At 40.0% G+C, this 12418-nt stretch overlaps 1 protein-coding gene across 2 annotated transcripts in view; it reads right to left on the reverse strand.

Moving 5' to 3' along the window:
• Window positions 1-7778, reverse strand: part of acox3 (acyl-CoA oxidase 3, pristanoyl) — a 40625-nt gene extending 32847 nt beyond the window's left edge. The window contains exons 1-2 of one of the 2 annotated variants that reach the window (XM_034164608.1): window positions 7734-7778; window positions 3321-3533 (exon numbers count right to left, since the gene is read on the reverse strand). In XM_034164608.1, coding sequence (XP_034020499.1) covers window positions 3321-3440 — 120 coding nt within the window. In that variant the 5' untranslated portion in view covers window positions 3441-3533; window positions 7734-7778. Of the gene's footprint in view, window positions 1-3320; window positions 3638-7733 lie in introns of those variants that run through there. The other variant, XM_034164609.1, reaches the window with a different exon arrangement.
• Window positions 7779-12418: the final 4640 nt, after the last annotated feature.

The raw sequence follows: 12418 nt of genomic DNA on the forward strand, positions 1-12418 counted from the left end.
GGAATACTCATAAATTGGATTTGGTCGGTCAGACGAGCTGCAAATGTGTTTCTCTGCTCAACTCTAAACATGGCAGGCATATCATGGATCATAGGCTCATCAGGCTGACAGGTTTACCTGTCATACCTGTCTAGTTGTTCTTACTGTGTGTTGTGCAATGGCACTTCTTCTGATCTTAGGGATATGAAGTTTGGGGTTTGGCAGGGATCCGTTTTAGGCCCCCTGCTTTTTTCCCCTTTTTTTTTTTTTGCCAGCTTGCACTCGGCCAAGACGGACGCACTTTTCTCTTCTCCCTCCCTCCTTATCTTTCCTGCTTCTGTGGCGTGTTCTCTGTGAGGCTGCAGCTTTGCTCTTCTGGAAAATGACAAAAATGGATCTGTTAAAGTGGTCTCTGAACGCAATTGACACTATTTTTTCTACAAGACATTCGGGGGCAGAGGACCAGACCTGTCCTGCCGGGACGCATGTGATGGGTTACGTGATGGACTCGTGGAGGAGATGGCAGGTCATGTGCCTTTACGTGCTTTCTGTGGAGGACGTCGAAGATGTGTATATATTCGGCTTGGTGGTGACCGGCTTTCTGCTGTGTGGAGCGGGCATGGCGCTGGTTTACCGGAAAATCAAGAAAGTGGAAGCAGCTTTGATTGGGCCTTCCAGGCTGCCCTACATGATTGATTCAATTGGGAAGGCAGTGGCTGCGCAGTCGGTGGGTGTTAACCGCACGCTGGAAAACATCTCGGGTAGGATTGCAGCTCTGGAAACCCGCTTTGACTGTCTGTGAAGACCACATTCTACATTCAGATGCATTGAGAGCCACTCTGTTCTCAGAACTGTGGAATCTTTCAGGCGTCTGCTAATCTGGTTATTCATTTGGCCCCCCCAACACAGCTGCACTTCAAGGTCCCTGTGATAAAAAACCTCCTCAGAAGATCAACACTTAAGCCTCGCTCCCTGGTCATCCCCCCTCCCCTCAGCTTCTCCAGCTCTGACGTTTGACTGTGGACAGTGGACTGCTCAGGGCTGAGCCCCTCCCCTCCGGGACTGTCGGACAAGGCCGTTGACGGCGCCAAATAGGCTGCCTCCGGAGTGTTCTGATAAACTGGACCTTCAAATCTCGGTTGTCGTCCTGCGTCCTTGTTTTGTCTGTGTGATTATTGTTTTTCTGTGCTGATGGGGATTTTTTTCCTCATTGCTGCTGTGTAACGCAGCGGCTATGAGGATTTTTTTTTTCTCCTTTTCCCTCGTGTTTTGCTTTTCAATATATGTTTATGTACTGGGCCGGCCTATGTGTGTTGTGTGTTATGTGTGTGTCGTTTGTTATGGGTCGGTCTTAGTTTGCTCAGCCCTGCTGTTGACCAAGGCAGGGATGTACATCTGGAGCTGGTCCCCGGGTGCCTAATGGCGACTTCTGCTCCTACTGGCAATTAGGATGGGTTAAATGCAGTAGACACATTTCATTGTGCAGGGAACATGTTCTTCTGTGCATATGACAATAAAATTCTTTTGAATCCTTTGAATGTAGCACCCCTTGGGAATATACTGCGGTGTTTTCGGATTGCCTTTCATTGCTATGCTGATAATACCCAATTTTACATGCTGATTGCTGATAATCTCATTTACATAAAATCTTTGGAAAATTGCCTTGCATCAGTGAAAAGTTGGATGTCTAGTAACTTCCTACTTTTAAATTCTGATAAAACTGAAGTGATGGTTCTTGGTCCAGCGAGGTATCTGCATCAATACGATCAGCTAGCACTTAGCTTAGGTTTGTGTGTTATACATCATATGGATAAAGTGAGGAATCTTGGGGTAATTTTTTATCCTATGTTGTCTTTTGACCTCCACATTAGAGACATTACGAGGACAGTTTTCTTCTATTTGCGAAATATAGCGAAGATTCGTCCCATCCTGTCTATGGCTGATGCTGAGACTTTGATTCATGCATTTGTCTCCTCTAGATTGGACTATTATAATATTTTATTTTCTGGTTTACTGCAGTCCAGGATAAGGGGTCTTCAACTGGTTCAAAATACTGCTGCCAGACTTTTGACACAAAGCAGAAAATTCGACCACATTACGCCCGTTTTGGCATCCCTGTCCCATCCCAGTCGCTGCAAGATCAGATTTTAAGGTACTGTTATTAGCTTATAAGATTGTTCATGGACTTGCACCTCCCTATCTGGCTGACCTGGTAAGCCCCTATGTACCAGCTTGGGCCCTGCGTTTTCAGGGTGCAGGACTTTTATGTGTTCCCAGGGTGAATAAAAAGTCTGCCAGTCACAGAGCTTTCTCCTACCGTGCCCCAGCTCTGTGGAACGATCTCCCGGCACACATACGGCAGTCGGATACTGTGGAGACTTTTAAATCATGTTTAAAGACTCATTTGTTTTCCTTGTTTTATCATTAGTGTTATGATGTGTTTTTATTCTTGTATTCTTTTATGATTTTGTCTTTTTATTATGTTTTTAAATTTTTAATTCAGTTTTATCTGTTTTTATTATGCTGTGTGAAGCGCCTTGAGATGACTTCATCGTGAATTGGCGGTATATAAATGAATAAATATGAATTTGAATTTTATCAGCCTCCGAAGGTCAAAACGCCCTGCTGTTTTCCTCCAGAAGAATTTATACGGCCTTGGTGAACCTTTCGGCTGCCCCTCTTATCTTCTGCCCTTCCCAACAGTCAGTCTGTTGTTGTCAAGGAAACTCCAGACATTATGCACACACTGACAGAAACTGATACAAACTCATGTGACTGATACGAACTCGTCTCATCTGCACTCATGACGCATGGCCCATCTTCCCCCCTACCTCTACACCCCCCCACCCCCGCGCGCGCCTCCACCCTGCCGCTCTCCCCTGAGTTTGTGGCCGCACGGGACACTGCTGTGGCCCGCCCCCCACATTCACGTTGCCTCAATTCGGATGACAGACTGTCTTAACTTTTAGTGTACATAAAAATCGAATGTATATGTATGGTTGTTCTAATTGTGATGTCTGCTATTATTACGTTCAACTTAATAATTGTGGATTAATTGTATTTTGTCTGAGGTGATTGTGTAGGAAGAAATTTCACTGCACTTGTTGTAATGACAATATATCTATCTATCTATCTATCTATCTATCTATCTATCTATCTATCTATCTATCTATCTATCTATCTATCTATCTATCTATCTATCTATCTATCAAACAGGAAGAAAAACAGTAAGACAACATAGACCACTATCACTCATTATAAAACCTAAACATACATTAAAGTTCAGCGCTTTTTTAAATTAAAACAAACATTTCCCACTGCTGGTTAAAACTTCCAGCTACCTTGAATGCCAGTATGTCCTCTCCATCAATAAAATACAACATGTCCTTCCAGCTGAAAGTGGCCATTTTCCTGTAGTGGTCCAGTGGCCCACTGGGGAGGTCAGGAATTTCATAGACCATCTTCTTCTTCTTCTGGTCAAACCTCACCCCGGAGTGAAACGCAGCTATTTGTTCTTCCGAGGATGAAAGAGAGGAAAACGGTGTGCCAGCTGTCTATGACCACAGAGAGAAGAAGAGCTCAGAGTCAATGAAGCTGCATTTATGTGGAATTCAGTTCTGTTTTGCAGGCAGTCAGGTCTTCGTGGACTTTGACTATGGTTACAGGTTGATTGTTCAGGCCGCACAGCCTGGTTAAACAGAAACTAGAGTGACCTCTGACATCACGGTGGAACACCTACTCTGAATGAGTTGGCAACATTTAAAATGACATGAGACGGTCTCCGAGGTTTTCATAAAAGAAGGACTGAAATTTCAACTACAGTTTTCCAGTAGCCACATGAGACATTCGAGCCTAAATCTGCTCTAGTGTCCTGTTTGAAAATCTGTCTCTGTTGCAACATGAAGCTGTATAACTGGTGATGCAACAGATAAATGTTGGGAAGTGGCGATTCGTACATAGCGCAACCTTATGGTTAGGTTCGGTTTTACCAGTTGGGGTTAACATAGTTTAGGAATCTACGTATCAATAGAAAATACATGTACAAGTATAGACTCATGTTCAAGTGACCTATATTGACCAATGAGAAATTTGTCCCATTTGCAATTTTGTTCCATTTACCGTGCAATTTTGGTTCCATATGTTTTGCACCATTGCATGCTGTTACTATCTTAATGTAAAAACACAGCATATTGCGTTCGCGTGCATGCAGCAGTCAAGCATTGATAGACCTTGCACTCACATTAGCACTCTCACAATCTTTGACACGGCGACGGTGCTTAGTTTCAAAACAAACATGGCGGGGTTTGTTTTGGTGACAGACCACGATTTGAACAAGCTTATTGATGGTGCTCCTTCTTTTAACACACTAACAAAAAAAACAAATCCAGTACGTTGTTAGTCATCTAGATGCATTTGCAGTATTCGCAGGGATGTGTCCAGCTGAAGCTGTGCTGTCGGATGAAGAGCTCAACAAAATTCTGTCATGATTTTTCAATGGACTTGAAGAAAGCAGACGGAAGTCTGTACAGAAAGACGCCAACACGGCATCAGGTACGAGCTGCATTGTCATTTTAAGATTTGTTTTTGAACTATCTGACTGTTTTTGTAGGTTGACTGAGAACAATTTTGGACTGGATTGCTATTTAAAGTTTGGAACTGTTTGGAACCTCTTGACCTCAAAGGACCACTGATGCACACCAAAATGTAAGTCCCTTTTCTCTTGTTTAGTAATTAATAAAATATCAAATGTCAAGGATCTATTGTAGGACTTATATAAGCCTGGGTCCTGAATTGCAACCAGCCAGGTCGACAACCGATCCATCCCCAACAATCTATGGGTGAAAGCATGGTGAACGCACCAAAACCTGGCCCCTGAGCACCTAAAAATTAAACTTACAATAGACAGAAGTGTAATTTATCAAATGAAAGCTGTTGTTCTGTAGATTTCAGTAGAAATATTTGTAGAAATATATACATTTTATAAATCAATACAAATATTAAAACGCTTCTCTTTCTTAGCCAATAGTGCAAGAGGAATGGCATCTTCTGAGTCAGACATGGTGACTAAGCCGCTTCAGTGACCTGGAAATACCAATTATATACATAAAATACCAATTTTAAACATATTCAATTATATAAACAAAGTAATTTTTTGTCAAAAACATACTTTAACATTTTTACTACTTTTAAAAGTAAAAATAAATTCAATTATTTGTGTTATCAAAGATTTTCAACTCTTTTAAAGTACAAAGAAGCTATTTTTATGAATTGGATTGAGAGTATGCATGTATCATTGTGTCAAAGTTCTTCAAAAATACACAATTTTATTTAATTTTGTTGGCATATTAAACAAAAAAATACATAAAATAGACATACTGTTACCAATTCTGCTTTCCTAAATAATAAATATTCATAAGTATGGTCCAAAATTCTCATAAAATATGTGAGGAGTACTATATTTTTGACTGAATATTAGTCAGAAGGCAACTTGCACATTTCTGTCAACATAATAGACAGACATATACATTTAGGATTGCACTTCTGTGTATTATTTATAAAATAACTGTAGTTTCACATGTTTCAATTGTATAAGGGCATTAATAGAACGAGAAAGTATTTATGAAACTTAAGTTTTTTTATGTTCCATAAAAATGATCAGTTGTCAACGTAATGGACAGACATTTGAACAGGTACGCAGGAACTGGCATTTTGGCAAATAATTTATAAATGAATTGCTTTTTCCTATTTATTTGATTAAACAAACATGAGACCTTTACTGAGTATCAAAATAAGTTAAATTATCACATAATTGATCCTCTCACTAGGGAGGTGATGGTCAAGTGGTTAAGTGTTGGGCTTGAGACCACAGGATCCTTGGTTCAAATCCCAGTCTGACCAGAAAATCACTAAGGGCCCTTGGGCAAGGTCCTTAAAGGGCATGTTGCACCAAAATCATAACAATTTAGATTTAGGCTGTTAGTGCCCATCCGATGATCCACTGGGATTACTTTGTGCACTTCCGTGACAAACAGCTACGGAGACTTCCAAAAACAAAGTACTCGTGAGTACTCGGATGTTTCCGACAAGTGATGTAGCTACTTGAAGCGTCCCAGCGTGCGCTTCAATGAAATGTAGCTGTTAACGTTAAGAACTGAGGCACAGATTAATTCCACAGTTGACATAAGTGTGATGTTGTGTTATGATGACTCATTTTTAAGTGAAAACTGTTCATTTTGATGCATTCACGATAAAAGCAGCAGTTCTGAGATGGTTTAATGCGCCTGCGGCCACAAGTCATTAATGCAGCCTGTCAATAACCATCTCTGCTTGAGGTTCAGCTTTGTGCATGATTAATTCTGAGCGTTGTCATCATTAAAAGCTAAAACAAATACATCTGCTGCCGGGGGGAAAAACAACTTAGAGATATTCATGTTCACAGAGGCAGGAGTTTATCAGCTGCACAGTGTGCACACACACATTCCAGCTCCAAATTCACGCTCAAAGTAAAAAAAAGCTTGCCACAAAACAAAAAAGGGGTAAAATCCTGAACATGCCAGACTCATGCAATGGTAGATTTATTTCCAAAAGTAAACTCCACACTATCAAAGCCCCCACGCAGCTCTGCCTTTAGTTCTCTCGTGATTGTGGCACATTTAGTCCATTAACTCCTGGAAATAATGTATTAACTTTTTTCCAATGTAACAAATCCATCTCTGTGTCCAGGCAGTCTGTTAAAAACAGCATAATGGAGATATTCCACATCCATGTACACAGATTCAGTAAACCAGCATCCACAAAACCAGAGGGTCACCACACTTTAGGTTCTAAAATCTGAAAAAGTTAAGAGTTTTGGGGTGAAGTGTGCCATCTCCTGTCTGTAAATCCGAGCCATCACTTTCAAACGAAAGCTCAGAAGTTTCGTTTTTGGACGGAGCAGGTTCGTTTCCCTCTGTCTGTCAGTCATCAAGATGTTTCTGCTCATTCTAAAACATACGTCACTCTCTGAAAATGCCAAGAATTGCGGAGACGTTTCCGGAAATGCACCTACTAATGCTCAGAGTGAGAGGAATAAAACAGATCAGCGATCACTAATTATTAGCATGTGTGCGGAGAGACTTACAATCATGAGTACTTTTACGTATGTACAACATGTCCTTAATCCCCTAATTGCCTCCCAGTGTGTAGTCAGTTCCAGCTGACTATGACTATTGGTGTGTGTGTGTCTGTGTGAATGTGAGGCAACATTATAAAGCACTTTGAGATTCTGATTCAGATGGAAGAGCACCATATATGCAGTCCATTTATCCTTCTTGCACAATCAGTAATTTTTTGGAAAGAAAGCTTTAGGACATTTTGTCAAATATGATTATGTAAACTGGTTCGGTAACATTCTGAGCATATTTTTTTATTTATTTTAAAGTTGTTATCAGTCTGTCATTGCCGCCGATCACAAACAGAACAAAGGCTGATTTTAAAAAATCTTCAGCTTTTCTGGGTAACTTAGTCCAGATTTGATCCACAGTGGGTTTTGATCTGGAATCGGTCCAAACGATCCAGATGTTGAATAACATAACACAGAAGCCAAGTTCAGCTTCGTCTGCGAAACTAAAGTTACCTTTCACCACAACAACAACAACAAAAGCTTCACTTCCTAATACGACGTGTCTGTCAATGTGCTTAAAGTCAGGCATAATTAAACATCCGTTTAGAGTGAAACCACAGAGAAATGATCACATTTAAAATCTCTCACCCACCTTCAGACTGAAAGCAGCTACGCGAGTTCGTCTTGTCTTTTCTTCTTCTTCTTCTTCTTCTTCCTCTTTCGAGTTTACTGGCGGTTTACAAACCCACACGGTGCATTACTGCCACCAACTGTTTGAATGTGGAGTATTAATACAGGGGCGGATCTTCCATGGTTGTAGGAGGAGCACCCGCCTCCTCTGTAATCTTATTGGCCTTCCCGTGTGCGTCCCTCATTGTTATTGGGTCTTACAGGAAGAAGTTCCGCGGATTTTCTTCCTTGTCGTGTTGGGAGTTGAGATAAATTTCTTCCCGTAAGAACACTGTATTTGAGAATTCTCACAGCAGTGTTTTCCAAACTATTGTTACATTTAATTTGGTTCTGTTTGTACGGGGAACTGTTCTTAAACAACTCTTTACCGACACGTGGTTAGCTATGTTAGCATGGACGTGCTCTTCACTGTTGTAACACACGATGTAATTTGTTCCTTTTCCTCGTGTTTTTGGACGTGTTTTCATTGTAGAGTCACAATGAAAAGGAGAAAGGGAGATATTCAAGATTTCTTCAGTAGAGCAGAGCAGGCTGAGGGCTCTGAAATCAGCAGTGAAATTCAGAGTCCGTCTGAAGGCAGCAGCCAAGAATCACATCCTGAACAGACCAGGACTCATGGACCTCCAGGTGAAAAACAGAAACAAGGAAAACTATTTAAAAATGTGTATAATGTGTTGTTGTGCAGGATTTTCTATTTGCTCAGCGAATGAAGTAACTTAATTAGCTACTTTCAATTACTAAATTAAAAAGGGTGGACTGAAATGCAACGTTTGGCTTCTGTTAGTGGAGAAACTGGGAATAGTGCAACATTTTTATTGTTATCTTCATTTTACATATAGTCCCAACTTCTTCTGATTTGTGGTTGTTTCTGTTGTATTTCTTAAATTACAGAATTGCTATAAAAGTGTGAACATTTTATTGTGTTTTAAAACTTTGTGGAGCAAATGCAAACACCAAACTCTTATAAAGAAGGAAAAAATACACAAATGTATTTTTTGTATAAATAAATCAGAATAAAATTGAAATGAATAAAACATATAGCTGCAGCTTATAATAACTTTGAAAAATAACAAATCAGCAGCTTGTATTTTTATTCTGACTCCAGTTCGTTTTAGTGTGATGAAGTCATCCTTTTATTCTCATCAGTCATGTTTTGTGCTTAAACAATACATTAAGCTTAAGATTGAACAAATAATACCTTTGGAAAATAACAGCTGTTAAAGTAGACCTGCATTGAAATAAATGCAGTCAGATCTTTGGACCAAAAAATGACTTACATTTACACACAAGATCCTTCTGAATGTAGTAAAGTAAATCTGCAAGCCCAGATCTGTCATTCAACGGAGAAATCTTCATTTAAAAATGACAAACTTACAGCTAACATTTAGCCCTCCGCAAAACTGTCCCTCTCATCATGGACGCTGCTGAGACGTCACAGAGAAGATCCTCTCCCAGCATGCATTGCGCGCGCCAACTGTAATTTGTGGATTTACGTCAGGTTTCATCTGCACCTTTTTCTTGTCTTATGTCTTTTTCTTGGAAGGATCTACTTTTTTTTAAACTTCACATTGTCTTGGGGTACACTTGGTGAGTACACATTTCTTTTATTTGCGCTTGATAATTATTTTGGGGGACTTTTTCATATGCCCGTTTGATTGAGTGGTGTTGCATTGAAAGTCTACTGTCTTTCGCCTCCGATGTACCGTCGCAGGCTACGGAGGCGAGACCCGCAAAGAATTCAAGTCATTAAAAAGATATAAACCTCTCTCAGTGGCCACGGAGCTCTGCGGCTCAGATTACCGAGACGTGCGGCGCTGTTAGTTCAAAAGTTATTGTATAAAAACAGATTCAGCTACAATTTGGTGTTAGTTGTGCATCTCTAGCTTCATTTGTCACCTCACACTGACACATTTTCTATTTTCCCTATATTTTTGCATATTCTAGATCACCAAATCCGGATCCGATCATCACCAAACTTTGTTGTTTGATAGAACATTTGACTATGTTACACCCTAAATTTTTTTCAAGCCTTTCTGCCTTGTTTTTGTGGACTTAGAAACTAGAATGTCAAAATTCTCCCTATCCCGCAATGGTGAAGAATCCTTTAAAAAGTTCCTGGATCCGGATCATGATCTGGATCACCACTAAAATTTGATCACTTGTTCGTGTCATTTCCAACCACTCCACAAAATTTCATCAAAATCTGTTCAAAACCTTTTGAGTTATGCTGCAGACAGACAGACAGACTCGACCGAATACATAATCTCCTTGGCGGAGGTAATAATAAAGGACTCGTCAACTACTAAATTAGTTGTCGAGTCCTTTATTATTACCTCCGCCAAGGAGGTTATGTTTTCGGTTTAAGTTGGTTCTGAGCACACAGAGGCCCTGCGGCTGTGTGATCATGCCCTCCAGCTGATTCACTCTGGATGCACGCACTCAGTTTTTGGATGTGTACAGCAGCGTCGTGTTGCACAGACAAGACAGTGTAGATTTGCATGCAGTAGCGCACATTTAAATGCAGAAGTGCAGACTTGCTTAAAACGGCGTGCTCTACGCAGAACAAATTAAACGTTTAATTTCTTGCACTTACTGCAGCGGTGGGGACCAAAACACAGCACTGAGCTGTATAAATCAGCATAGTAGATACGCCACAATGCACAACTGTACACTTGCGCCGGTGTGAAGGGGGCTTAGGGGCCCTTGGGCAAGGTCCTAAATAGGTCTTTTGCGCTAACATCACAGATTTCTCATCGTCTTCTCTGCTTTACAAGTGTCCGTCATCTTTGATGTACAACAAGGTGCTGGCAACCATTGAGCAATGGGAGTTACATGCACAGTTGTCAGCTATTCTAACGATTCTGCTCACAAAAATGTCAAGTTTTTAGTTTACCTACTGTTAAACAGCATGAAAGGCCAAAAGTCAAAGAATTAACTCGCAGACGTCAAACAGCGGCTCGCAAATCTCCGCAGAGCTGACATAAAACCCACCAGCTACAAATACACACAAGTATATGAAGAGCATTTTGTGAAGGGTAAGTTTATTTTTATAAATAAAATTTGACTGTTCGCCATTCAGTACTTAAAGTTAATGACATTGAAAAGTTACATTATAAGTGAGGTGAAAATCCAGGTGTGAAAATAAATAAATACAGTGAGGATCATGGGAATGAATGCATTGAGTGACTTGACAGTCGTGTAAAAATTCGAGATGAATATTTTGCAACCGAGACAAAGCCAGTTAAATTATAAGTATTGACGCACTGTCCAGAAATGCCCTGACGTCTTTTTAAATAATAGTGGGGGAAAAAAAATCTCTTTGTAGGAAGACCTGCGTATAAGACGCAAGAGACAGATGCAGACTGGGCCCCCAATCTGAAACTTGGGAACTCCAAAAGCAAAAGTGCAACAGTTGTTCGATCAGTTGAACTTTGAGTGTCCTAGCTGATGCATTAAAAAAATTGTGAATGAACACGTTAAATTACAAATTATTTGTTCATACAGATTCTGCATTTATTAATTCATTTATTCACGCAATTATACAGTGATATTTTATTGCTTGCGAAATACATTATGACCCTGACATAAAGTTGTATGCAAAAGTTTAGGTACCAGTGATAATTTTCATGATTTTCCTTTATAAATCTTTGGTTGTGTGGATCAGTCATTTCAGTTAAATATATCATATAGCAGACGAACACACTGATATTTGAGAAGTGAAATGAAGCTTCTAGTATTTACATAAAGTGTGCAATAACTATTTAAACAAAAGTGGGCAGGTACATAAATTTGGGCACCCTTGTCACTTTATTGATTTTAATACATTTAGCATTAATTATTGGAACACAAAATTGGTTTGGTAAGCTCACTGACCCTTGACCTCCTTACACAGGTGAATCCAATCATGAGAGAGGGTATTTAAGGTGGCCATTTGCAAATGTTTAATCTCTTCTAATGAGTGGCAACATGGGAGTCTCTAAACAACTCTCAAATGACCTGAAAACAAAGATTGTTCAACATCATGGTTTAGGCGAAGGATACAAAAAGCCATCTGAGATTTCAGCTGTCAGTTTCCACTTAGTCTGGGCCCCAGGCACTGAAAATTTGAGAGGACCGGTCTCGACTTGCTACACTTTTTTTTTTCTTTTTTTTTCTTTTAGTATGACCCCTAAGGACACCTGAATAAGTGGTCTGCTTTGCTGGAAATATCGCGAACTGAAACTGCGGCCATTTTTGTACAACCCCTGGCAGTAATTATGGAATCACCGGCCTCGGAGGATGTTCATTCAGTTGTTTAATTTTGTAGAAAAAAAGCAGATCACAGACATGACACAAAACTAAAGTCATTTCAAATGCTAACTTTCTGGCTTTAAGAAACACTACAAGAAATCAGGAAAAATAATTGTGGCAGTCAGTAACGGTTACTTTTTAGACCAAGCAGAGGGGAAAAAAATATGAACTCACTCAATTCTGAGGAATAAATTATGGAATCACCCTGTAAATTTTCATCCACAAAACTAACACCTGCATCAAATCAGATCTGCTCGTTAGTCTGCATCTAAAAAGGAGTGATCACACCCTGGAGAGCTGTTGCACCAAGTGGACTGACATGAATCATGGCTCCAACCCAAGAGATGTCAATTGAAA

Source organism: Thalassophryne amazonica, chromosome 23 (assembly GCF_902500255.1).
Source record: "Thalassophryne amazonica chromosome 23, fThaAma1.1, whole genome shotgun sequence".
NCBI classification, from domain to species: domain Eukaryota; kingdom Metazoa; phylum Chordata; class Actinopteri; order Batrachoidiformes; family Batrachoididae; genus Thalassophryne; species Thalassophryne amazonica.